At 36.8% G+C, this 27,982-nt stretch overlaps 1 protein-coding gene across 5 annotated transcripts in view; it reads right to left on the bottom strand.

Moving 5' to 3' along the window:
* Positions 1-1,413: 1,413 nt before the first annotated feature.
* The window catches only part of Ptbp3 (polypyrimidine tract binding protein 3), an 88,501-nt gene continuing 61,932 nt past the window's right edge, over positions 1,414-27,982 (bottom strand). For 4 of the 5 annotated variants that reach the window (XM_013023342.1, XM_013023344.1, XM_013023345.1 and 1 more), the window contains 9 exons: positions 27,581-27,691; positions 26,225-26,399; positions 16,298-16,375; positions 13,455-13,594; positions 13,182-13,215; positions 8,686-8,778; positions 7,498-7,714; positions 2,853-2,930; positions 1,414-2,308 (listed from right to left, as the gene is read on the bottom strand). In XM_013023342.1, coding sequence (XP_012878796.1) covers positions 2,176-2,308; positions 2,853-2,930; positions 7,498-7,714; positions 8,686-8,778; positions 13,182-13,215; positions 13,455-13,594; positions 16,298-16,375; positions 26,225-26,399; positions 27,581-27,691 — 1,059 coding nt within the window. In that variant the 3' untranslated portion in view covers positions 1,414-2,175. The remainder of the gene's footprint in view (positions 2,309-2,852; positions 2,931-7,497; positions 7,715-8,685; positions 8,779-13,181; positions 13,216-13,454; positions 13,595-16,297; positions 16,376-26,224; positions 26,400-27,580; positions 27,692-27,982) is intronic. The other variant, XM_013023343.1, reaches the window with a different exon arrangement.

Raw genomic sequence — 27,982 nt, 5'->3', positions numbered from 1 at the left:
TACATCTGAAAGATTTCAACTCAAGTATCTGCCTTCGTATTCTAGCTCCTGACCAGTCTTGGGTAAATTGATTTTTTTTTAAAAAACAACCTATAATTATCTCTGTATACCTGTTTTTCTATAATTTTTTTTTAAAAAGCAAAACAAACCACAGAAACAAAAACAACCCCTTTTATGTTCAAATTAATGACTGGAACTGAGTAAAAAAGAATGAGATTCTTCTTTTTAAAAATTGAGATGAGTTACTCTTTGAATGTGAAGTGTGAAAGGGGTGAAACAAAACTGATCCTTTTGACAATTTATACTTTAAATCTGATCAAGCATTGAAGGAACAGTTCCTTGCTAAAAAGAAACCATTTTATATTATACAATCATTGAAGCAAAACAGTAAAATGTACTCTTAACATTCAATGAAAACGAGAGTACAATAAACAACCTACCTTCTCAGACACCAAATATGTGGGCACTCAGCAACAAAGTTACATTAACAAAGCAAAGCAAGATCTAGCTTGAGTACTGAGAAGGATTCAGTAATCCTGAAGCAAATTCTACGGACAATAAAGATTCGGCAACATCCAGAAACTGAGATTGCAGTTCTATAGTCCCAAGTCTGTGTATGGTAACTACAATAACCACAATAAAAAGTCTCCAAGTATGTACTGTTATTCCAAAACCATTTGTCTTATTCACCCCATCTCTGCACCAAAGCACCAAAAATTGGAATAGAAACATTACTTATTGAAAACCATTTTAAACTGCAATGAAAAAACTTTAAAACTCTTACCAAAACAGGGAAAGAAAAAAAAACCAAAACACTCACCAAGCCCACAGTATCTTTCAAGATATTTAAACTCTAACCTATTGTATTTTAAGCACATAATAAGGCACATAAGAAATTAAGTAAATACACAGTAATTTTGATAAAGTATTAAGAGATTATAGTGGTACAAAAAACCCTTGAGATTAAATTCTTTTTAAAAGAAGACCTTACCAAAAATAACTTTTAAAAAATCTGTCAAACCATATGATAGACCTGAATATTTTCCTTAAGACTGTAAACGTTTTTCTGAAAACTATAAAAAAGTAGTTTATAAGTAGGATTATTTTCCAAGATTATATTCTATTACCTGACAAGTGTCATTTTGAAATTTAAAACCTGATTTTTCTAATAAAATTACTAATTATTGACATCTTAATAGATTCTGGTTGGATTCCACTTAATATCCCTGGGGACAGTAAGATTTTATTTTTCCAAAGTCTTAAAAAGGTAAGGTATATAGCCAGTTATGAGTGGCTCATGCCTGTAATCCTGATTACTCAAAAGGGTGAGATCTGAGGATCAAGGTTTGAAGCCAACCTCAGAAGGAAAATCTGTGAGACTCTGATTTCCAATTAACCACCAAAAAGCCGGAAGCGGAGATGTGGCTCAAGTGGTGGACTACTAGCCTTGAGTAAAAAAGCTCAGGGACAGTGCCTAGGCCTTGAGCTCCGAGTTTAAGCCCAGGTTGGGCACATATTTTTAAAAAAAGTAAGATATGCATTATTCAAAGGAGTGTCATACAGTGAACAAAAGAAACATGAAGAAAACATGCACATTTATAAATCTGCTTCCAATACAACTCAATGTGTTTATGTATATTAACTATCAATATAGATGGTAAATATTTAATATAATTTTCCAAGCAAACAATCTCCTACAGGGGTCAAAATTCTAAACCATAAAGTTAAAAACTTGGCTGTAAGTGATTTAAATTACTTACATCAAGTAATTTTAAAAGTCTGTAATTGTCTAAATTTCTTAAAGTACAAAGGAGTTTATAAATGTTGTATAAGGCTGATCTGGACCCAAACTAAAAGAAAGTCTGCTCTCATGAAATATGATTTATCACAAGAAATTACTGAAGAAGTATTTTTCCTGATTTTTTTTCCTTCCTGAAGGTTATTTTCATAGAAATCATGGTACAAAGGAAAAGCAAACCTTTGATTATTTATGGGAGCAAAGGGAAAAATGGGGAAAAAAAAAGAACATCTCTTGTTTGAATGTACTTGAATATCAAACTCTGAAGGAGTTATTTTTTGTTAAAGAGGCAGGATTGGTCTTGAGCTGCTTCAGTCTATGTCTGAAGGTTCTATTGTACTTATGGTCCAGTTTGAGGAGAAAGATTCACAGAGATGTCAGATTGTGGATTTTGAGAAGGAAACTCGGAGGTGGTGATTTTCTCCAAGATCGTGATTATGAAGCTCAATGAGGGCCTGGATTGCTTCTTCTACAGATCCCAACTGAATGAGTGCCATTTTGCGATCTTTCCTGAAAATGATATAAGAAATATAAGAATATTTAAAATCAATTTTGTTCCCAACTTTCTCTGCCCTGAAGACATCACTGAACTATCTTTAAAATGGCTGAGCATTGGTGGCTCACGCCTGTAATCCTAGCTACTCAGGAGGCTGAGATCTGAGGATGGTAGTTCAAAGCCAGCCTGGGCAGGAAAGTATGAGAGACTCTTTTTTTTTTTTTTAAATTGTGAAAATACCGTAAAGAGGGGTTACAATTACATGGGCAAGATAACAAGTACATTTCTTATCAAGCATTGTTGCCTCCTCTGTTTCCCCTTCCCATACCCCCTCCCCCCCACCTGATCCTCCCCACCCCCATCCCCCGGCCCAGAGACTCCTATCTCCAATAAACCACCAGGACACTGGAAGTGGCGATACGGCTCAAGCAGTAGAGTGCTCACCTTGAGCTGAAGAGCGCAGGGACAGTGCCCAAGCCCAGAGTTCAAGCCCCACGACTGATTAAAAAAAAAATTGTATAGCATGTTAAATAATGTTAATGTATTGAAAAGACTTACTGGAAGAATTTAAAAGCCTTCACCAAACATCCAGCTTCTGTGAAAAGGTTCTTCAAATCATCCATTGTAACAGAAGGGCTGTGAAAACATCAAAGAGCATCAGCTATATTAGCTTGGATACTCAGCTGAAGCATAGATTAATTTTGGTAATCATCAAATCTATAGCATTTTCTAGTTCAAACAAAATTATTTAGCAATGTAACAAAAGACATGTTTTGAGTGTGTTGAGGAGTATGTTCGAGACTGACATGTCCTCAAACAATGAAATTCAGTCTTTGATGAAGACCATGGCAAGTCTTTGGCATTATCTTTATTGACATTTTGGTTTTATATAAGGCTAAAAAGAACAACCACCAAAACCACTTTCTGTATGTATTCTTTCAAGGTCATTATTATTGTTATTGGCTTTAGTAATTCACTAACTCTAGTACTTCCAAAGTTACTTAACTGGCTCTAAATTGTAGGCTATAGTCCAGAATTCTACATTTATGAATTTCAGGGTAATACTGAATGTAGATATTGACAGCTAGGCTCTAAAATGATAATCATAACTTTTGAATACTTTCCTCTTGTACTGAAAAGAGATTTTTCTCTATAATCCTTGAGGTATATTAGAAATGACTTATGTCCCATCAGACATGAGAACACTAATGCCCACATCTTTGGATTCCTGATTCACAGCATGAGATAATGAGTATTTATTACTGTGTTAAGCTGTTAAGTTTTGGGGTGATATACTATATAGTAGATAATTGACACAGTAGTCTATCACATTAGAGTCAACTGACTTCAAAAAGCACAATCTTCTCATGACAACCAGCAAAGGACAGTGCAGAAGCACCACTGGTTCTGCAGGAAGGCAGACCTGAGCTCAGATTATATTCCTCACTCACTAGTGCTTGATAGATCATTGTGAGTAAATTATTTTGAATCTCATTTCCACTACAAAAACAAAAAACAATTACATCTTACTTCCGAAGTTATTATAAATAAACTGATGTACGTGGATAGCTGTCATTTTTTTCTATAACATCCCTCTAAAGACACGTGCTTTTTTTTTTAACAAATCTAAAAATTTCACTTTATCATCTAAACTGACTTCATATTAACTTATACTATGATTTTGGGGAGGCATATTTTCACATAATTTCACTCAGGAGATCACACATGATTTAAATACAACTGATAAAAATGCAGGATTGTCTGAGAATATCTCTGAGCTGTATAAACATACACACGCATGAAATAAATTTGCTTTGGATATTTTTGGGGGAGGGGGAGAACTGGTTCTTGGCCAAAAGTACATGTAATAAATCCATGAGTAAGGCAGGCTTACTGTCATTACAAGGAGACAGGAAATAAATTGTTTAATGGATAAGGAGTTTGAATTCAGGATAATGAGGAATCTACAGTTGGAAATGCACAATGATATGAATGTATTTAAATGCGAATGTGCACTGTACCACAGGCATTAAATAGTTAAAAAAGTATATCACATGTAAATGTTATGAAAATTTTAAACTTTATTTTTGGTGGTAGTGGGACTTGAATTCAGGGCCTCATAGTCACTTAGCTTTTTCCACTCACAGCTACCACTCTTCCATCAGCACCTAGAATTCAGAAAATAGTTGAACTCTCTCTCTCTCTCTCTCACACACACACACACATTTTTTAAAGTGCAGGATCTTGCACTAGCTAGGCAGGTGCTCTTTGTGACTTGAGGCATACCCTCTGTCCTTTTTGTTTAGTTATTTTTCAAACAGTGCCTCATGTTTATGCCTGGCAAGCTCGGACTGTGGTTTCCTACTTAACCCCATAGCTGGGATGACAAGAATGTGTCACCACACTGAGCTTTACTAGATGAGATGGGGCTTGTCTACATTTTTGCTTAGGCTAGATGAACAACTTGTACCACTTTGCTTCTTGAGTAAGAAGGATGATAGATACCATTATGCCTAGCCTCAGGATATATTTTGAGATTCTATATAAGAATATAATGAAAAGAGCTGATATGTAGCTCAATGGTATAATGTTTGCCTAGTCCTGGGTTTAATCTGCATTATAGGTTTGTTTTTTGTTTTCTTTCTTTTTTTTTTTAAGTAAGCCGGGTGCCCATGGCACACGCCTGTAATCCTAGCTACTCAGGAGGCTGAGTTCTGAGGATCATGGTTCAAAACCAGCCCAAGCAGGAAAGTCTGTGAGACTCCAGAAAACCGGAAGTGGCGCTGTAGCTCAAGTGGTAGAGTGCTCACCTTGAGCTGAATTGATGAGTGACAGCACCCAGGCCCAGAGTTCAAGCCTCTCGACCAACCAAAAAGAAAAGCAAATTTTAAGAGGCCCATTAGGCTAGTACACACTAATAAACAGCTAAATTTCTAGATTCATGTACTCTAGATTATTTCTTTTACCTTGAAGTAATTTCTATAGTTTCCTAGGTAGAATGAAGTTTGACATATGGCCTGATTCAGATTAAAGGTCTCTCTTGACAGCTAGCTGTACACCAGAAGTGATGCTGGGAAGTTAACATTAATTTGTATAGTTATTTTTCTTAGTATGCTCATATACATATTCTTTTTTTGGGGGGGTCCGGTCGTGGGGCCTGAACTCTGGGCCTGGGCGCTGTCCCTCAGCTCTTCAGCTCAAGGCTAGCACTCTACCACTTGAGCCACAGCGCCACTTCGGCTTTTTTTTTTTCTTTTTTCTTATGTGGTGCTGAGGAATCGAACCCAGGGCCTCAGGCATGCAAGGCAAGCGCTCTACCACTGAACCACATTCCCAGCCTCTCATATACATATTCTTAATGATGCTCTAAAACTTTTAAGGACAGTCACTCCCATGCCCTTTAACATTTTGTACACAGACATATATATGGCAGCACCCCCTACAGCTTTTATCTATCCCTTCTTTCAAAGCTTGTTCTTTTCATGTACTAAGTTAAAATATACAGAAGCTCTGGCTTTTTTTTTTCCCCTAGGGGCTTGAACTCTGGGCCTGGGTGCTGTCCCTGAGTATTTCAGCTCATGGCAAGTGCTCTACCACGTGAGCCATAGTGCCACTTCCTGTTTTCTGGTGGTTAGTTGGAGGTAAGTCTCACAGACTTTCCTGCCAGGGCTGGCTTTGAACCATGATCCTCAGATCTCAGCCTCCTGAGTACCTAGGATTACAGGCGTGAGCACCTGGTACCTGGCAGAATTTCTGGCTTTATACATCAAGATTTCATGAATTAGAATAAAGGTTTTCTTTAAATGGCCAGATAATTAATATTCTAGGCATTGTGGGCTATGCAAACTACTCAAGTTTTGCTCCTGTCACTCAAAAGCAGCTGCAACCTGGGCGCCAATGGCTCACGCCTGTAATCCTAGCTACTCAGGAGGCTGAGCTCTAAGAATCATGGTTCAAAGCCAGCCTGGGCAGGAAAGGCCATGAGACTCTTTCTTTATCTCCAATTATTCACCAATTATTCTCAAATTATTCACTATGGCTCAAGAGTGGTAGAGTGCTCACTTTGAGCTGTAGAGCTCAGGGACAGTGCCCAGGCCCAGAGTTCAAGCACAAAAAAAAAAAGAAGCAGTGGAGACATTATGTAATAATACCTATTAAAAATAGTTTCACATCCAACTTCATGAAAAGCAAAATCTGAGTATGTAATTTTCTCATACAATAGTTATGCTTTTTTCCCCCAATTACTTTAAAATAAATAAATTATTCTTGGCTTAATGACTATAACTTAACAGCCATGGGCTTCAGTATGTCAATTTTAATAAAACACTGGGTAATAAAGAGACCTGTAGAAAGAATGATCACAAGAAATACACTTTCATCAAATGTTTAACTATATTATGCCAGGCACTAGGTGTCTCATGCCTGTAATCCCAGCTGCTTAGGAAGCTGAGATCTGAGAATCACAGTTCAAAGTCAGCCAAAAGTCCTTAAGACTCTTATCACCAATAAACCACTAAGAAAAAGCTGGAAGTGGTGCTGTGGCTCAAGTGGTAGAGCATTAGCCTTGAGCAAAAGAAGCTCAGGGATAGAACCTAGGTCCAGAGTTCAAGCCCCAGGACTAGCAAAAAAAAAACAAAAAAAACTGTATTATTTATCTGATTTTGATGTATTCTTAAGTCTTTCCTTCTACAAAGAAATGGACAAGTATGTACCAGTGAAATAATAGTGTGTATGCTTATTTGCTGAAAAGTTAACTGAAAAGCAACTAACTGAAAGTCTCTATTTGAAAGTTTTGAAACTTCTGTTAACTTCTACTTTTAGAGAATATGACTGGAGATATATCCTCCTAAGGCATGACAGAAAAAAATGATCTTAGAAGAAACTGGTGACATGCCAGTTCTTTGTGTAACAGTACAGAGGCTTGAACTCAGGACCTCACATTCTTGCTTGGTTTTTGCTCAAGGCTAGTGCTCTAATATTTGAGCCACACGTCTACTTCTAGCTTTTTGCTGGTTAAGTGGAGACTAGAGTCTTTTGGATTTTTCTGCCCTGCCTGGATTTAAGATCTGAATCCTCAGATCTCATCCCTCTTAGTACCTGACTCCAGCCAACTTTTTAGTCAGAATCTTCAGAACAATTGGGTCTCCCAAAACATAGTATATGTTACTAAATCACCTAAATAAATAACTTATTAGGTACATACGGAATGTTGGACAGATGCAGAGTAGCTGATGGTGGAAAGATATTCTGGAAGTTTTTAGAACCAGGCTTTTTAAATCGATGCAAAGGACTATTGCTGAAATCCTTAGTCAGACCTTGGTCTTCTTGACCTTCTCGAGGAAGCTGAACTGCTTGGTGTTTGGAGAGTGTAGCACGAAGGACTTTTCCATAAAGTCTCTGACCACTTAAATGGTTCATTGCTATTACATAGGAAGAAAAGAACAAAACTTTTTGAGTACTAAGATAGTCAGTACTAAATTGCCATAAATTATTTTCGCTGAGTTATTTAAAATTATAGCCAGTTTAAGGATTAAGAGGGTTTTAAATCTAAAAACCTTTAGGGAATTACACTTAATGACTTCATTTTCATTTTATTATTTGTTTTGTTTTGGTTTTTTTTTTGGGGTCTGGTCATGGGGCCTGAACTCTGGGCCTGGGCGCTGTCCCTCAGCTCTTCAGCTCAAGGCTAGCGCTCTACCACTTGAGCCATAGTGCCACTGCCAGCTTTTTTTTTTTCTCTGCTTATGTGGTGCTGAGGAATCGAACCCAGGGCCTCATGCATGCAAGGCAAGCGCTCTACCACTGAGCCACCTTCCCAGCCCTCATTTTCATTTTATTATAATGAAAGCAATTTAAACAGAAACAAACCAAACAAATAACTACCTTCCAAGTAGAGCACTAGAAAGTGCCAGAGTACCTGAAACTTAACAAGTACTTAAAAAACTAAACTGAGAATAAATACTAATATTATCCTAAGAAATACTATTTTAATAGCAATATTTTAAGAGCCCCTGTGACAGTGAGGACATGGAATGACATTTCTTACACCACATTATTAGGAAGCATATCCAGACACCTAGTTTCGAAGGAAAAGAAATAACCATACATAAAATGGGACAAAGTAAGTCATGTTTATTAGTTTAAACAAAAGCCCTATAGTCAAAGCTATAAACATTAACAATATGTTCAGGTACAGAGATAAACCAGATAAAAAGTACTCAGTTTTTGTAATATGAAGTATCAATAGGTGCAGAAAAAAGAATGAAGACACTGTAGTAAGAAAACATTCTTGTAAAATTACGTTCCTACTAATTATGTATTTGCTATTTTGAAGAAAAATGCACATATAGAAAGGGCAGGTTATCATTGTCATCATTATAATCATCAGTACCTAGCTGGGCTTGATTTGCATCTGCCATCTGAACCAAGGCATTTTCTTTCTTATTAAACATAATTTTCACTCGATGCACATCACCATATACTCCTGATTAAAACAAAACACAGGGTTAATGCTTGATTGTGTAGTTTAGTTAATTTTACTAACATATTCAAGGGTTTATGTTTTTCATACTATTAATCCCATGGTTATTGCACACATACTTTTCCAAGTTCCAGATCTATTCAAACAGTCAGTTTTTCACCCTTCAAATTTATTATATCCAAAGCATTCATCCTCTTACCCCTTCCAACTTCCAGTGTTGGCTAAATATGGATAAACATCACATACATAAAAGCTACATACTATGAAATTTTAATCTACAGATAAATTTACGGAAGGCTTACACCGTATATAACACTCTCTCTTTTCCATTCAGTATATTACAATATATAGCAGTTTGTGTTACATGGCATGACTGATGTTATAAAAAAAACTCCTCCAAACAGCAGCATCATTATTATATAACGCAGGGGAAAATAGCTATTTCAAGACACACAAAAGACAGGTGGTTATCAGTACCTAAAGAAACTTTTAAAGATTAAAACAAAGCAGGGTGCCAGTGGCTCACACTTAAAATTGCAGCTAAGGAGGCTGAGATCCAGAGGATTGAGGTTTGAACTCAGTCTGGACAAGAAAGGCTCCAAAATAAACAGCATAAAGCAGAGCTGGAGGCATGGTTCAAATGGTAGAGTGTCGCTATGAGCAAAAGAACTGAGTGTGAAGCCTGAGTTTCAGCCCCTGTAGTAGTGTGCATGTACACACACATGCATGCACACATGTACATACACAGGCACACAAAGAAAAAATACAAGTATCTGCTGCCTTCATAAAAAATGACAAATGGCTAAAGTAGATACTAAAATAGTAATTAAAGCAGGTGAGTTGTATGCTTATAATTATTCTTCAAAATGTTAAAAAAAAAATCTATCAAGCTGGGCTCTGGTGGCTCATACCTGTAGTCCTAGCTACTCAGAAGGCTAGATCTGAGAATCAGGGTTCAAAGCCAGTCTGGACAGGAAAATCTGTGAGACTCCTTATTTCCAATTACTCCCCCAACCCCCACACAAATAAAAGGCAGAAGTCGGGAGCTGTGGCTCAAGTGGTAGAGCCCTATCCTTGAGTAAAAAATGCTCAGGAACGGCACTTAGGCCCGGAGTTCAAGTCCTTAGAGCAGCACACATACAAACACAGACACAGACACACACAAACACACACACAATAAAATAGTATTTAAAAAATCTATCTAGCTGAGTGCCAGTGGCTCATGCTTGTAATCCTAGCTACTCAAGAGGCTGAAACTTCAGAATTGCAGTTCAAAGTCAGCCCCTGGGAAGAAAGTCTGTGAGACTTTATCTCCAATTAACTACCAAAAAGTTCAAAGCAGAGCTGTGACAAAAGTGGTAGAGTGCTAGCCTTAATAAAGCTCAGGGACAGAGCCTACACACTGAGTTCAAACCCCAGGACCAAAGAGGCTGGGATTTGAGGGTTTCAGTTTGAAGCCAGCCAGGGCAGAAGTCTGTAAGACTCTTATCTCCAATTAACTACCAAAAAGCAGGGGTGGATCTGTGGCTCAAGTGGTAAGTCCTAACCTTGAGCAAAAAAAAAAAAAAAAAAGCACAGGGACAGTGCCAGAGCATCAAGTTCAAGCCCCAGGACCAGCAAGAAACCATCCCTCTTCCCCCCAAAACCACATACCCCCCATACCCCAAAACACTTCACAGAACACAAAAAAACAACAAAATAAAAAACCCAAACCCTATCATGCCTGTCATCCTCACTTCTCAGGAGGCTAAGACAGGAGGATTGTGGTTTGATGCCAAAGCAGGCAGGAAAGTCAATGAGATTCTTATCTTCAATTAACCACCAGAAAACTGGAAGTGGTGCTGTGGCTTAAAGTGGTAGAGCAATTGCTTTGAGCAACAAGTCAGGGACAGTGCCCAGACCCTGAGTTCAAGCCCCACAATTGGTGGAAAAAAATCAAAAACTATCCAAAAACAAACAAACAAAAAACCCCTCTATTAAACAGCTGGGTACAGCGAAGTATACCTGTAATCTCAGCTATTTAGAAGGCTAAACAGAAGGAATAGGAGGATCAAAAGCTCAAGACAAGTCTGGGCTACATAATGAGACTATAACTGAAAAAGAAAAAAGGGATGGGGAAGCCAGATGCTGGTAGTTCATACCTATAATCTTAGCTACTCAAGAGGCTGAAAACTGAGGATCACAGTTCAAAGCAAGCCATGACTGGCAAATCTGAGAAATGTTTACCTCCAATTAGCTACCAAAAGCCAGAAGTAAAGGTGTGGCTTAAGTGGTAGAGTTTTTCATGGAAAAAGGATTTTTCTCATTAATAAAATTCTTTCAAATGTTAAATCTTGCTTATTTCATTGCTCATGTATTTGTATACTTATACCATATATATACTCTTTATCTATATATAAATATATACATAAAGTATAAATATATATATAAGTATAAAATGGATGTAATTTTCTAAATAATTTTATATAAATAGGGGTGTATTTTTAAGTTCTTTTTTTTCTTTTTTTTAGGGGGTCCAGTCGTGGGGCCTGAACTCTGGGCCTGGGCACTGTCCCTCAGCTCTTCAGCTCAAGGCTAGTGCTCTACCACTTGAGCCACAGCGCTACTTCTGGCTTTTTTCTTTTTGCTTATGTGGTGTTGAGGAATCGAACCCAGGGCCTCATGCATGCAAGACAAGCGCTCTACCACTGAGCCACCTTCCCAGCCTAAGTTCTTTTTTCTTTAAACTGAGAAGTGAGAATTATTAAGAAGTTGACTTCTTTTTGTTTGAGACAATATCCAACTATGTAACTTGAGTTAGCCTTGAATTTATAATCCTCACTCAGCCTCCCCTAGTGCTGGGATTAAAGACGTGGAGACTATTTTTTTTTAATTATGATTAAGTGATTACATAAATTTCACCAATTTCATAGTACTGTTAGATAGTGATACTTAGTTAAAGTCACAAACACATTTAACCTTCATGGGGCAAATTGTCATTATTGTGGTTTATAAAGTTTGTGAATTCTATGAGCTTTGACAATACAGCTATTTCTTCCAAATGGAGTGGTATGTACATTTCCCTTTTACTTAGTGTCAACTGTTCCCTCTTGCCCTCCCTCCCATCACTGCCTTTGAGTTATTTAGTTTGTTTTCAGCAATGTCCAGTGCAGTTGATAGGTTCCGCTGTTGTATGTTTTCCTGTTGCCCTCTGTTTCTGTGATCTCCTGTCGTTTCCCTCAAATGTGCGCATATATATCATATATATGGTCAGCAGCTTGGGGTCATTTAGTAATGATACAACCAGATAAGAGGAGGTCTTTTGTTTCTTGAGACTATTTTTAAAATCTTGGACTTGGATGTAGTTCAGTGGTGTTGGACTAGCCTTAGGGAGCCTATGAGTTCAACTACCATCAACAAAACCAGAAAACATGTTGAAAACAAATTTTACAACTTTGGGGTGTAGTTTAGAGGGGGGAGGGAAGGGGTGGTAGGAGAAAAACAGAGAAGGAGGCAACAATGCTTGATAGGAAATGACTTATTACCTTGTTCATGTAACTGTAGCCCTTCTGTACATTATTTTTACAATTAAAAACGTATCAAAAAAACCCCAAAAACACCAACCAGAATTTCATACATCACTCATTTGCGTAAAACTATTCAATGCCTACCCAGCATGATGGCACATTTCTGTAATCTAGCTATTTTTGGGAGATAGAGACAGGAGGGCTGTAGTTCAAGGCCAAACCATACAAGAGTTATCTAGACTCTATCTCAACAAGTCTGGGCATCTTGAGGACCTGAGCTCAATGCCCAATACTGTGAACACCAAACCAATTAACCAAAAAACACTGTCCAATGAATTTTCATTGTTCTTAGGCAGAATTCCTTCATGTTCCATATATATACATATATATATGTATACATATATATATGGAATATACATATGTGTATATATATGGAATATACATATATATATATGAATACATATATATGTGTATATATATATATATTCCTTCAGAGTCCTTCATATATTGCTTTCTATAAAGCTCCTCATTAACTTGCCCTATTCACATGTTCCACTTCATCGTATCTCCCTGGGCTTTTTCTTTTATTTTTATCAGCTGTGAAAAGACATTTTTCTTTGGTTTCTGCCCAGCAAATCCGTCTTCATTTTTCACAAGTCACCTTAAATATTGATTTTTTTTCCCAGCTAGGTAAGGCTCCCTGATTTATATTTCCATGAATAACTTTGAAATCCCCAATAATAAAAATTCTATTATATTTACTAAATCTCATTCACTGTTTTCCCCAGGTCAAACATGCTACTTGACCTACAGAAATGAACAACAGATACTACTAAATGATATCAAATATGCTTAGTTCTTATGTACAGACAACATTCAAAAGAATAAAAATGAACTTACCAAATAGGATAAAAAGCCCATGTGGAGTGATAAGCTGTTTGGAAAAGATAACATACAATGTAAGTATCTTGACCAAATAATTTCAGACCTTAAGTATATACTGTAATACAATTAATTTTGTTTAAAGCATTGTTTTTATATACTATCTATTATGGTGATAATAAAAAAAATCACTGAAACAAGCTTATGTACTTCAATTTACATACAACCCTAGATGGAAACCACTATATTTTCCCCTGATAGATGATTTATATGTAAGACTTTTCAACTCACATCAGGATTGAGATTGGTGACCAGCAGAACAGAATTTCCTGGTATACCACTTGCCCCAGGAATGGGCATCCTCCCAGTGACCGCAGAGGATGTCAGTGTGAGAGGACCCAGGGCTCCAGGAACGGTTGGGACTGACAGGCCTTTTAAAAACATCAAAAGCATTTCAGTCTAGTTATTAAGAAAATGGTAACAGTAACTCAATCAAGAGAAAAAGCAAACATGTAGAAGCAAGCATGTAGTATTCAAGGCTACTGTAAAAATACAAAATATCAAAAAATATCACAGAGGGCCTGGAAGCTGAGTTATTTGTTGACATTATCACTACTACTTATATTGTACTCTGCAGAATAACTGAATTCACTGATCCCCCAAAAAGAAGCTATTAGGCTTCTCAGATTATATCAATTACAAGCATTCCCTCTGTCCTGAAATATAGTCTAGAATCTTTGTACCAATTTCCATATTGCCTTGTGCTGTACAATCAGCTATATTTTTTTTAAAGTTATTTAAGCTGGAGGTGTGGCTCAAGTGATAAAAATCCTGACTAAAAGTCCTGCAACCGAAGTCATAAATGTGCTAGCTACACTGTACAATAGTCTATATGGAAAAAATAACCTTATATTGGCTCACGCCTGTAATCCTGACTGGAGATCTGAGAATTACAGTTCAAAGCTAGACTGACAGGAAAGTCTGTAAGACTCTTATCTCCAATAAACTACTTGGAAAAAGGTGGAAGCTGTGGCTCAAGTGGTAAAGCGCTAGCCTTGAGCATAAAGCAAAGGGACAGAGCTCAGGCCCTGAGTTCAAGTCCTAGGAGAGAGAGACAGAGAGACAAGGAGAGAGGGAGAGGGAGACAGGGAGAGGGAAAGAGAGGAAGAGGGGGAAAGGGAGAAGGAGGAAAGGAGGGAAGGAAGCAAGGGCGTAAAGAAAGGAATGAGAGAAATAAAGGAGGAAAAGAAGGAAAGAGAAAGTACTATGTAAACATTAGTATGATCAGTAATAGACTTATAGTGCGCAATATTCTTTTGTGATATTTTCCTATTTTCTGCTCTCCTTGATATTCTCAAACTACTTAAATTTCTAATAAAGGCATAATGTTGACATTTTATGTAAAAAACTACTTTCACCAGAAAGTCCCTCTTGAGGACTTATTTGTATCTTGGCTGAAAATTAGCCAAATACATATCTACATATATACCTCTAGTTTATATAAAATGAACCAATTCCTTAATTTTTTCATTTTCTTAATTTCAAAATTTATTATACTTGCATGACAACATATCATGCAACAAAATTTCAATATATTTGATACTCAGCCTATTCTGCTTGACCATCTAAAAAGATTATTCCTATTATCATCTACACTGTTGAATTTTAAAGTGCCCACCACATTCACAGGCTGAATATTGAATACAACCAATACCAAGTCTGTGACTTTTATCTGTAGTTCTGTGATATATTGCTAAGAGTACAGTTTAGTACCACTGTGGGGGATGTGTGTGTCCACATGCACGCACATGTATGTGTGATTTACTAGACTTTATTAAGTCAGGAGCTTTCTTTCCTCACTTTTTAATCATTCTTAATATGTATTACTGTCATTTCTACATAGTATAGATCTAAAAGAAGTATCTAAAATGAAGGAAAACACATAAACTACTTCAAATATCTACCAATTAAATTTTGGGGAGCTCTTTTGTTTTCAACCAATTATGTAGAATAGCCACTTGAAGATAGGTTACAATGAATTAAAAACCATCCAATAATGACACCTTAAACTAGACTTCTTCGTCATTCTTTCCTTTTTAGTAAACTCTATCTTCTCCATTGGGAAATGGTTAATATTCCCAGAACTATCAGGTTACTATATAAAGACTATTATCAGAAAAAAAAGTAAGGCAATTTACTAAAAGCTAAAAATGTACTTTTTATAATCAGCTTAACAGCATGTCACTATTTTCTTAATTACCATCTAGCATTTCCTTCCTTCCTCCTTTCCCTTCCCTTTCTTTTTTATTTGGGGAGGGAGCTAATAGGGTTTGAACTTGGTCTTTGAGCATGCCAGGCAGGTACTCTACCAGTTGAGCCATGTTCACAAACCAATTTTTGCTTTAGTTATTTTTCAGATAGAGTCTTGTGTTTCTGTCAGAGGCCAGCATCCAGCCTCTACCTCCATCTAATATAACTCCCTTGTAGCTGAGATTATAGGCATGAGCACATGCTTGGCCCTGAAGTGCTTTTTTTAAAGAGATAAAATAACCAAGTGTTTTTTTTTCCTTTCCTTATGATCAGTTTAAACAATAATTATTACTGAAGTATTAGTCAACTTCCATTTTTCTATTTCCATTAGCTAAAGAGGGAAAAAAATATACTCCCGTATGGTAATCTTATAAACCCTATCACTGGCAAGACGTTTGGAAGAGGCTGAATAGTAAGTATTCATTAAGTCAAATATTTACTGACTATGTAATGTATGCTGAGTGCCACTGAAGATACAAAGATAAAATTCAGGCATGTTCAACATAATATTGCTAAGCCTATTATCAAATGCAGCTCATATACTTTATGTAACAACTTAAGGTTTAATGTGGTAAACCTGTATGTATCTATGCCAAACATAAGAACAGGTGACTCAGAACATCTAATAGAATTGCTGGAGTTTGGACTGGAACCAGAGGGAACTATCTGGAAACAGTAGGAAGATGCGCATCAAACAACTGTTTATGGCTGCTGTTACCTAATGCTTTTATTATAAATCAAATCATTCACTTTTCATCTTAGTAAGTGCCTAGAAAACAAAGAATTCCATCTAAAAAACTGAAGTTCAACTTAAAAAAATTCACCTGCAGCTTGAGGAAATCCAATTGTTGGGGCAAATCCAGCAGCCCCTGCATATGGTGAAGAAATTATACCTGGTGCACCTAGGAAGAAAGAGAAGCCACAATAAATATACTACTTTCTATAAATATGCTTATTAAAACAATATAAATAAAGTGGCTATACAAGATTACAGATAACAATAATAAAATTGTTGTGGAATATATATTTATACAAGAGACAATCTTTAATGAGTAAGAGGCTTTGCTACCTCCAGAGGGTATAAATCCTTGCAATTGAGTTCAAGGATAAAGAATATGGTTTAGGGCTGGGGCATGGCTCACAGGGTAGAGCACTTGTCTGGCAAGTGCAAGGGAGGGTTCAAATCACAGTAACTCCCAGCACCCTACCCCCAAAAGCATAATTCAGTCACTAATTGAGTCTGGACAAGGCTCAGATTCTGGCTCTTATTTAGAACATTTTTTTTCTCCTATGTAAAAAGTAATTCTAGCTACTCAGGAGGATGAGATCTAAGGATTGTGGTTAGAAGCCAGCCCAGGCAGAAAAGTCCCTGAGCTGGGCTCAGTGTGGAAGAGTGCTAGTCTTGAGCAAAAGAGCTCAGGGACAGCACCCAGGCCCCGAGTTCAAGCCCCACAACTAACAACAACAACAAAAAAGACAAGCATAGTTATATTTTCACTCATATGTAGAAGCTATCCTAAAACACATACATATCTGTGGATTTGTAGATACATAGATACATTAGATATATACATATATGCATAAAATATGATTATAACTATGGGGCTACTTAGGAAAACGAGATGAAAGGGAAAGGATGAAGGGTAAATAATTCTGAAATATAATGCTGTTGAATGCTACTGGTCAACAGGAGGAACAGAAAGCAATTTTTCTTTGGTTGGTTTTATTTTTTTTATTGGTTGGAATGGTCCTGGAGCTTGAACTCAGGGCCTAAGCACTGTTTCTGAGCATTTCTGATTAAAACTAGCACTGTACCACTTTAGCCACAGCTCTACTTTGGCTTTTTGTAGTTAACTGGAGTTAAGAGTCTCACCGACATCCTGCTCTGGACGGTTTTGAACTGCAATCCTCAGATCTCAGCTTGAATAGCTAGGATGACATGTCTGAGCCATCACTATCTGCATATTTTAAGCAAAAGATAATATGTACATGTCTGTAATGAAACCCCTTGGTGCAACTGATGCCCACTAAAAAGGAATGAAATGACAGGAAAGTAAACAAGTTCTGATGGGGATGACTACCAATGAGGGGGGAGACAGAAAGGGTAGATAAGGATGAAAATGGTTGAAGTAGTTTATTTGCACATATGAAAATATAACAATGAAACCTATTGAAATTGCTTTAAGAAGGGGGAGTAAGCCAGGCACTGGTAGCTCACACCTATAATCCTAGCTACTCATAAGGTTGAGATCTGGAGGATCTTTAGCAACTGAAAGCTAGCCTAGGCTAAAGGTCCACAAGATTCTCTCTCCAAAATAAACAGCAAAAACCCAGGCTGGAAATGAGGCTCAAGTAGTAGAGCACCAGCTAATAAGCCAGCAGGCCAAATTCATATGAGGCCCTGGAAGGAGTGGGAAGGGTGGAGAAAAAGGAAGAAGAAAAAAAAAAACTGGAATAAGAGGAGTGATAGAAGGTGAGATTGTCACCAGGATACATTATATACATGTATAGAGATGTCACAATGAAACTCCTCATGTACAATATATGCGTATGATAATAAAAATATCAAAGGGAGGGCTTTGGTTTGTTAATAATATGGAAATGGCGTATTTATTGGCATAAGTATATAGGCTCTATTTTACATAGGAGATGAAAGGACATGTAATTTCTGTATCTCTGTAAAAGGGAATTATTTAATGTAACTTGTTAAATATGTAGCTGTGATTTATTAATAGCTCAGCAAAACACTGGCACAAAAAGACTGCACATCTAACACTGGTACAGAGAATTAGCATTAAGAGAAAGTACCCCACACAGAAGAATTTACAGAAAAACTGATAAAGAAAAATCTACTCAATAAATATACATGTATGTGTATAAATGTACACACACACAATGAAAACATATTATAAGTTAAACATTCTTGTGCTGAAGAATTACTGAAAAAAAGAGATAAAAACTTTAACCCTTAGGAAAGTGTGGCAGAACACACCTGTCATCTCAGCACAGGTTGAGGCAAGAGATCTCAACTTCAAGGCCTACATAGCAAGACCCTATTGCAAAAACAAAACAAAACAAAAAAAACAAACATAAATTCTGTTCTTACTAAACTCACCTTACTTTGCTCAAGATCATTGGTAAAGGAAGACTTACTTAACAGTCTTCAAGACTAGAGTACTCACTACACAATCTAGTTCAACAAGGATACAGTAGAGTCTATCTTGTTAGCATTCACCTGTCCCTTTGATGTAACTGGCTAGTCATGTGACCTAAGTTGTTTTTCCAGGAGAAGCACACTGTTCTTTGCAAATCACACTGGGCTTGATTGTCACTATTCTAAACAGAATAAATGCAGAAATGAATATGGCACAAAAGCTTCAGGATGTTATTTATTTGTATCAGCTTTCTTATTCTCTATCACAAGAATGCTAAGCGTGACACCTTCAGCCTGAAACCTATACAGAAAAGACATGACGACAGATAACTTGCTAATAGTTGATGATGAGGAATGTGACAAAGAGAAATGCTTATCTGGTATAAACTATTGTTTTGGGAGAGAGGAAAATAAAGCAGTTTGTAAATATAGCAAAGTGACTAATACATCCATATGGGGATGGCTATTCGGGCTAGGAGGGGAAGTAGAACATGAGCCAAAGTAGAATGTATGTATGTATTTATTTTAGTTCTGAGTTTGTATGTGTGTGTGAGAGGGAGATTTGCTTGAAAATAACAATCCTTCTGTCTCTACTTTATGAATCCTACAATAAATATGCCAGACAGATTTTTTCATGCCAGACAGATTTTAGAGAAAAGAAGACATTCTGAGATAACTAACATAAAACATTTAATAAAACAAAATAATTGCTAAACAAGTACTAAGGCTAAATTTAAAATAACTATTTCCAACTACAATATGATTAATAGGAATATGTTAAAATTTGACAAAACAATCTTTTATAAAGTTTTATCAATCTACATTCCGAAAGGTGCAGACACAAAATCATTTTAGCAAAGTAACCTGTTAGACAATGCCTAGTATATTTTAAGAAGAGTACTCACACTGAATCTCATAACTATGTACAATTATATGTGAAAAAGAATAATTTTAAACCGAATACAGGCTCACACTTGTAATCCTATCTATTCAGAAGGCAAGAGATCTGGAGGATTGCAGTCAAAGGCTACATGCTGCAAAAATGTTCTCAAGCTTCCATCTCAATCAATCAAAAGGCTGGATGTGGTGACATGTACCTGTTAGTCTAACTACATGGGAAGCACAAATAGGAGGATTACAGTCCAGGCCTCCTAAGATAAAGGCAAGACTGTATTCAAGTAAAGAGCTGGGATGTGGCTCAAGTAGCAGAGTACTTGTCTAGCGAAGCCATGAACTCAAAACTCAGTACATTAAAGAAATATTAAGTGTTTTAAAAAGTGGCATTAGATGTCTTTAATTTCTTTGGTACTTTTTTTTTAACATATAGCAGATGAAGTAACACAATCTTATTGTAGAACATGTCCATTATATAAAGATTTAAAAAAAAAAACCTAATTGCCTAAAAGTCAACAAGATGATAAAGATCAACCAGAACAAAAATCTTAACCCAGTCAAACTAAGCTTCTCTTTCTTCAATCTCATGAAGCATAAGGCAAGAGACAAATTGTAAATTAGCTCAAGGTAGTTAAGTTAAAAGGACAACTTTAGTATTCATGTTCCTTAGTATGAGTATGCCTAATTTCTGTATATCCTAGATATTGACTTCTAACTATCGCTTTTTACTAACTAGAGAAATAAGTGAGGAGCTAGATCAGAGGAGTTATAGAAGATGTAGGATGTCTTGAGCCAGAAAGTACTCAAATGATGATGAGAGTATGTCAAAGCCAATGAGAGAGCATGTCAAAAACCACACAAGCCATATAAAAGGTCTCCCATTTTCAAATGGGAAAATTAAGAGCATAAAATGAAAATTGACAGTTAAGAATTATAACCCATAGAATAAAGTAAGAATCTATGAGTCTATACTAAGATATGAGGTCGGTGATGAAAAGAAAAAAAGTGTGCATGTGTACACAAGATCACAAACTACTAGATATCCTGAGTGCTGGGTAAGCACTCTACCACAAAGTTATTTCCCCAGGGAGCTTCTATCCCTATTCTTTTAGTGCCACCCTGGCCCACATGGGGACTGAGGACCAAACTAAGGACCTTGCAGTTGCTAGGCAAGTCCTCTTCCACTGAGTTAAATCCCCAACCCCCATCCCTATTCTTTTTAAAAAATTATTAAGGTGAGGTAGAGAGGGGTTACCGTTTGATAAGTCAGGTAATTGAGTACATTTCTTTTGGGCAATGTTACCCCTTCCTTTGAGCTCTCCCATTTTTTCCTTTTACCCCCATGAACAAGTTGTATACTTCATTTTGAACACAGTGTAGTATTACCACTGCTGTATTTATGCCTTCATTTCTGTGCCCCCTGGACCACCATATCTATACTTTTAAAGTATTACTATATTGCCCAAGCAGGCTCGGAACTTATGATCCTCTTGTTTCAGCATCCCAAGGAGCTTATATTACCACACACAATAAAAAAGTTTTATTATGCCAGCTAGTAAATGTACAAGAAACAGAGGTACCAAATTAACCATGGTAAGCAAGCATCACAAGTATTTGGCAATGGATGTAAACACTAGAAGGTGAAAAGAGATAAAGAATTGGATATTTGTACACTTTTAACCTACATATAATTAAAAGGGAAGAACAGTAATTTTACAGGGAAGATGTCTAGCAGAGTACACCTTTAACAAGTCATCAAGAGTTAATACTACCAGAAATAGTAAAACCTGACATTGAGTATCTCAAATAATGGACTGAGAAAGATATTGTTTCAGTGACACTTTTTTACCAAAAAATAGAAACTCTGAAGGCTGTGGCTCAGTGGTAGAGTGCTTGCTTAGCATACATGAAGCCCTGGGTTCAATTCCTCAGCACCATATAAACAGAAAAAGCTGGAAGTGGCGCTGTGAGCTCAAGTGGTAGAGTGCTAGCCTTGAGAAAAAGAAGCTCAGGGTCAGAGCCCAGGCCTTGAGTTCACAAGCCCCAAGACTAGCAAAAGAGAGAGAGAGAGAGAGAGAGAGAGAGAGAGAGAGAGAGAGAGAGAGAGAGAGAGACTCTGATATGAAAATATGAGATTCCTGCCAGAGGATGTGGCTTACACCTATAATCCTGGCCACTTAAAATGTAGCAATTAAAAGAACTGCTATTCAAGGACAGCCCAGGAAAAAGACTCCAATCTTAACCATTAACATGCTGGGCATGGTGTTTATGCTTGCCCTGGGCATGGTGTTTATACCTGCCATTGCCTATAGTTAGTGTAAATAGGAGGATTGTGGTCCAGACCAGGTTGAACATAAATGCGAGAATCTAATAAAAAATAAAGCAATGAAGGCTAGGGCCATGGCTCAAGTGGCACAGCAATTTCCTGGCAAATAAAAGTTCACCTCCAATATTGCCCCCCTCCAAAGAAAAAAAATTTTTAATGACATAACTGCACTGAAGATAACACATTCTACAAATTCTCCTTGAACTCTTTTTTTTTGGTCGTGGAATTTGAACTCTGGGCCTAGGTACTGTTCCTGAGCTCTTCAACGCAAGGCTAGTGCTCTACCACTTGAGCCACAGTGCCATTTCCAATTTTCTGGTGGTTAATTGGAGATAAGAGTCTCAAGGACTTTCTTGCCCAGGCTGGCTTTGAACCATGATCCTCAGATCTGGGCCTCCTGAGTAGCTAGGATTATAGGGCTGAGCCACCAGGGCCCCAGCCTTCTTGAACTCTTCAAAAATGCAAATCATAAAACATTAAAAAGGTGGAAATATTCCATCTGTATTTGAGGACTCTAGCAATACACAATAAATTAGTCTTTTACTAAAATAAATAAATAAATCTATCATGTTCACAAATGGAATTTTTTCCTGAAATGTTAGTGTTATATACTAAAAAAATTGTTAGCATAAATTGTCAGAGGGGTTTCATTCTGATTACAACTTGCATGTAGTGTACTTTAATCAAATTCACTTTTTATGTTACCATTTCTTAACCATTCTCTGTGTGCCCCTCCTTTTAAGTTTTTTACAATTGGTAAATTTCTTAAAATGTCTGTAAAATGGTAATAGTATTGTACAGATGTGAATTTTCCCATTAGGATTACTAAACTGTGTTTAAGTCTGAATATGTTTGTTCTTTGTTAACACATGACTAAGTAAAGGGCACCATATCTGTAACTTATTCTCAAATGTTCTGAGATAAGGGAAATAAATCACAACACAAATTTCTACCAATAATAAAATACATAGATAATAATATACATTTGACTGAACTGAGAATGAAGAAGCCACAGCCCCAGTCAGTCACAAATACCTAATGAAAGATGTCACAAACGAAAGAATATGGGGCTAGGAATTTGGCTTAGGGGTAGAGTGCTTGTCTAGTATGCATGAAACCCTGGGTTCGATTCCTCAGTACCAGTAAAAGAAAGCCAGAAGTGGGTTGTGGCTCAAATGGTAGAGAGCTAGCCTTGAGCACAGAGAGGCTCAGGGACAGAACATAAGCCCTGAGTTCAAGCTCCAGGACCAGCGCCTCCCCACCCCCCAAAAAAAGTATGATGCCAGTTTGTAAAGATCTCAATATGGGGGAGGGGGCAGAGTTTAGGACTATGTAAATGGATTTTTTTTAAAGGCAAAACGGGGGAAAAAAAAGAAAGAAAATGCCAGGCACTGATGGCTTATGCCTATAATCCTAGTTACTCAGGAGGTTGAGAGCTAAGGATTGTGGTTCAAAGCCAGCCAGGGTAGGAAAGTCCATGAGACTCTTATCTCCAATTAACCACCAGAAAATCGGAAGTAGCACTGTGGCTCAAGTGGTCGAGCACTAGTACTGAGCTGAAAAGCTCAGAGACAGCACTCAGGCCCAAAGTTCAACACACACACACACACATACACACACGCACACACGAAAGGAAGAAAGAAAACAATAATCAAATCTGTGGTTGTAGCTATCTTGGGGCAAGGAGAACAAGAAAATAATCCATGAGGGAAGTACAAGAAGTTCTTCCTTAATATGAATATTTTATTTATCAATCTAAGTGGTAGTGATACAATTATACACAATATATTTACCACTCAGAAGTATTCTATAGGCACAAAACATATTACCGAAAATAGGGACAGAATTCTTGACTCAGAATTAAAACTTCAGAACTACTGTTAATGAAGAAAGAGTAGTCAGTGACATATGAAGAGAGTAGAGTATGATATTTCAGAAGGCAGGAGTAACAAGGAGGGGTAATCCTAGCTACTCAGGAGGCTGAGATCTGAGGATCACAGTTCAAAGCCAGCCAGGCCAGGAAAGTCCATGAGACTCTTATCTCCAATAAACCACCAGAAAATCAGAAGTGTTGCTGTGGCTCAAGCAGTAGAGCTCTGCCTTGGGCTGAAGAGCACAGGGACAGTGCCCAAGCCCAGAGTTCAAACCCCACGAATTAACCCCCCAAAAAAAGTAACAAGGAGGGGAAGGGTAAACTGTGTCAGACATTAGGAAGAGGTACATTAGAATAAAAACTACTTTATTACGTTTTGGTGCTGGTCCTGGTGCTTGAACTCAGGGATTGGGCACTGTCCCTGGGATTTTTTTGCTCAAAGCTAGCATTGTATCACTTGAGCTACTTTCCTAGTGGGGCTGGCTTTGAACCTTGATCCTCAGATATCAGTCTTGTGAATTGCTAGGATTACAGGCATGAGTCACTGGCACCCAGCAGAAGAAACTTTCATACAATATGTAAAATATTTTTCTCTGATGAATTATTAATCTTAGGATGCTGACACTACTTTGTAATGGTGAAGAATTTGCTAATAACATAATAAAAAGCTCAGAACATGTTATTTTATATTCAGAAACCAAAATTCAACCAGGTGCTGTAGCTTACACCTGTAATCATAACTACCAAGAAAGGTGAGATCCAGAAGAAACTGTGTTGAGGCTAGTCCAGACAAAACATTCAAGAGACTCCACTGCAATCAATAGCTCTCAATAGCTATATGCTGTGGATATGCCTATTATGCTAGCTGCAAAGGAGACTGATCAGAGACCCAGGCCAGACTGGGCAAAAAAAGTCTCCAAGACCCCGTCTCAGCAGGAAAAAAGCTAGGTAGGGTGGCAAAAAGTATTAGTACGAAGATTATGGTTCAAGCTAGATTATAAAAAATAACCAGAGCAAAAAGGGTTGGAGGAGTGGTTCAAGCAGCAGAGCACTTGCCTAGAAAGCATGAAGCCTTGAGTCTAAGCACCAGAAAAAAAAAAGGATGTATGTGCAGACTTGAGTATAGTGCCAATAGTACAGTATATGACAAGTAAGTACAACTCCTTAATTCAAACCTCACTCTTACCTCTTCCTCCCAAAAAGGCAGTGCCAGTGGTATACACCTGGAAATCCTAGCTATTCAGGAGCCTGAGACTGCGAATCATAGTTTGAAGCCAGCCTGGGCAGACAAACCCTCAAGTCTCTTATTTCCAATTACTCAGCAAAAAGGCAGAAATGGAAGTATGGCTCAAGTGGTAGAGCACAAGCCACGAGCAATAAAAGCCAAGTTCAGGGCACAAAGTCCAGAGTTCAAGTGCCAGTACCAGCACACATACACTAAATATAAATAAATACACATGTATGTGTATGTGTATTTATTTAGCTTTTGGAATAAATTGTGCATTTGATGGCTAAATTTGGGCAAATTTGAATTTGCTCCAGTGTCTATAATTCGTTATACAAATGGTAATGACAAAATCATTTGGCTGGTCCTACAATTCAGGTAAATAAATATTGAAATATTAAAAAAGCTTTTAGAGTTCCAAACAATTTTCAGAAAAATTTGGAAAACCAATTCATTATCTTATACTTCTTTAATTTTCTTAGCCATAAAGGACTAAATACTACTTAGTAAGCAATATTTTACTGTGTTATTTCAGAATTGAAAAGAAACACCAAAGGGTATTAATATTTAATACTTTATCCAAATAATAAGCTACACTTTTGAAAGCTTGAAACAAAAAAGTTGCACATATTAACCTAATGATAGATCCAGACTGGGTCATCATTGCTGTTTCCTTTATATAAAAGCTTGCCTTATTCACTCATTTTCTACCACTGAGCCACCTTCCCAGCCCTCACTCATTTTCTAAACAAGTGCTCTACCATTTGAACCACATTACTAGTCCTTATTTTTGTTTAGTTTTTTAGATAGTGTTTAGCTTTTGCCCAAGTGGCCCTGGTGCATGGTCCAACCACCTCTGCCTCCCAAGTAGTTGGTGTTACAAGTATGCTAGTACACACTTGTATATTCTATACTGTTAATTTAGGCCACTGACTTTAAACTTCACTATTTAAAAACTAAGACATTTTTCAAGAGAATTGTATTGACTACAAGTAAACATATTTAAGTCAAGATTAATAGTTAAGATGATTAAATTGAACCAAGTTGTTATGTAGCCTATGAGTAATATGAATATATTGTGTAAGAAAATAAATTTGAAATTCCATTTCAGATATTTATGTGACCTGTCAACTAACTTCTTAATATTATGGGCACATTTTGTTCCATGATTCTTATTCTCCTTTACAAATTCTGAGACATTCAAAAGGGGCTCACATAAGATTAATAAGATATATAATTTTGGAAAACTTGCTTTGTGATTGAAAAAGGAACTACTCACCAAAAGCAGCAGCCATAGGAGGTTCAAGAGATGGCTGACCATCACCAGTAGGAAGGTCTAAGCGAGTGAAGTCTCTGCTTTTATCATTATTATATTTCACATTAAGGCTGGTGAGCTTGGAGAAGTCAATACGCAGAGTGCAGCATGCATTATAGATATTCTGGCCATCCAGCGCCTAAAGCATGTGAGAAAGGAATTGATGTTTGGCAAGATAACACTAATAAATCAAGTGGCAATTAGGTATAAAGCTAGGGAGCACTAGACTAAAAGCCAAAGACTGAGATTTTTACATCTATCACTGACCCTACGAATCTATGTAAGAAAAGAAAAAGCTCTTAAATCAGTTTATGTATAAAATAAAAAACATCTATTTTACCCGTGCCAGGATCAAATTAGGGAAGAAATGAAAAAGCTCAGAAAATTACTATATAGTATTGCAGAAACACTAACTACTATTGTGGTTATTTTGTCTATGATGAATGTTTATAGGCAGATAGAGGAAAGAGTAAATATTAAAGCTATATTCTGGAGAACCAGAAGTCTATCTTTGAGCAGAAGTTAGAATTGATTCAGAGATCAATATAAGATGGAATGAGTACATATATATCTCAAGATGAAATGTGTCTAACATAACTAAATGAAGTTTGATGTCATAAAAAAAGTTTTGTACTTATCAAAAGGCCAACTATTTGTATATTAAAAAAGACAATATAAAGCAGGGTTCTAGTAGCTCATGCCACTAGCTATTCAGAAGGGTAAGATCTCAGGATTAAGGTTTGAAGCCAGCCAGGGCAGAAATGTTAGTAAGACTCATTTAACCACCAAAAACCTGAAAGCAGAGATGGGGTTCAATTGGTAGAGCACTAGATGGGAGAAAACAAACAAAAAACAACAGCAAGAGACTCTGAGTTTCTGAGTTCAAGCTACAGTTCTGTCACAAAAAATAAATTAAAAACAAAACAAGAGAAGATTTAACATCACCAATTTAGAGCTCAATGGAATAAAGACTGAGTATGATCAATTTTTGGCTAAATACAACATTAGTAAATAAAAAGATAATCTACTTTGTCAGATTACATCAGGAGTAATGGTGCTTGACTTATAAACTGTAATAAGTCTTGGAGATCTAAGAGGAGACAGATTTGGAAATATTTCCTATGAAGAAAGTAATAGTTTTTACTTTAGGAAAAAAGAACATAGGGAACTGTACAGTTCAAAATAGTTAAACTGTTAAGCACTGTTTAAAATAAAATGATAGTAAACTGTAGCAAGACAGAAGACTTAATGGCATCATCCTTCATGTATCACAAGGTGAGAGATTAACCAGTGAAAATTTTTTTAAAAATATATAATTACCATTTTGGCATAATGTGCATTCACTGGGTCAGCATACTGAAGCAAGGCTTGAAACTGATTATTCTTTGTAAAGGTGATAATCTTCAAAACTGTGCCAAATTTAGAAAATATCTGGAAAGAAATTCATAGTAGGTTAAATCTGGAAATATTAAACTAATATTATTTTTATAAATAAGTTAACTTGAGTATGCATTCCGTTTTCTTTTTTTTGAGTCTTGAAGGTTCATAAGGTCTTGACTTGAGGTCTTCTTGCCTCAGTCTCTCAAGTCCTAGAATTATCTGTGTGTGCCATATACCTAGCTATAGGCTCCATTTTTTTGTACATTTTTTATTGTAAAAATACTGTGCAGAGGGGTTACAGTTACATGAGCAAGGTAATGAGTACATTTCCTATCAAGCATT

This window comes from Dipodomys ordii, unplaced genomic scaffold, assembly GCF_000151885.1.
Source record: "Dipodomys ordii isolate 6190 unplaced genomic scaffold, Dord_2.0 Scaffold67, whole genome shotgun sequence".
NCBI classification, from domain to species: domain Eukaryota; kingdom Metazoa; phylum Chordata; class Mammalia; order Rodentia; family Heteromyidae; genus Dipodomys; species Dipodomys ordii.
The sequence above is the reverse complement of the archived record's forward strand: the minus strand, read 5'-3'. Positions and strand labels throughout refer to the sequence as shown.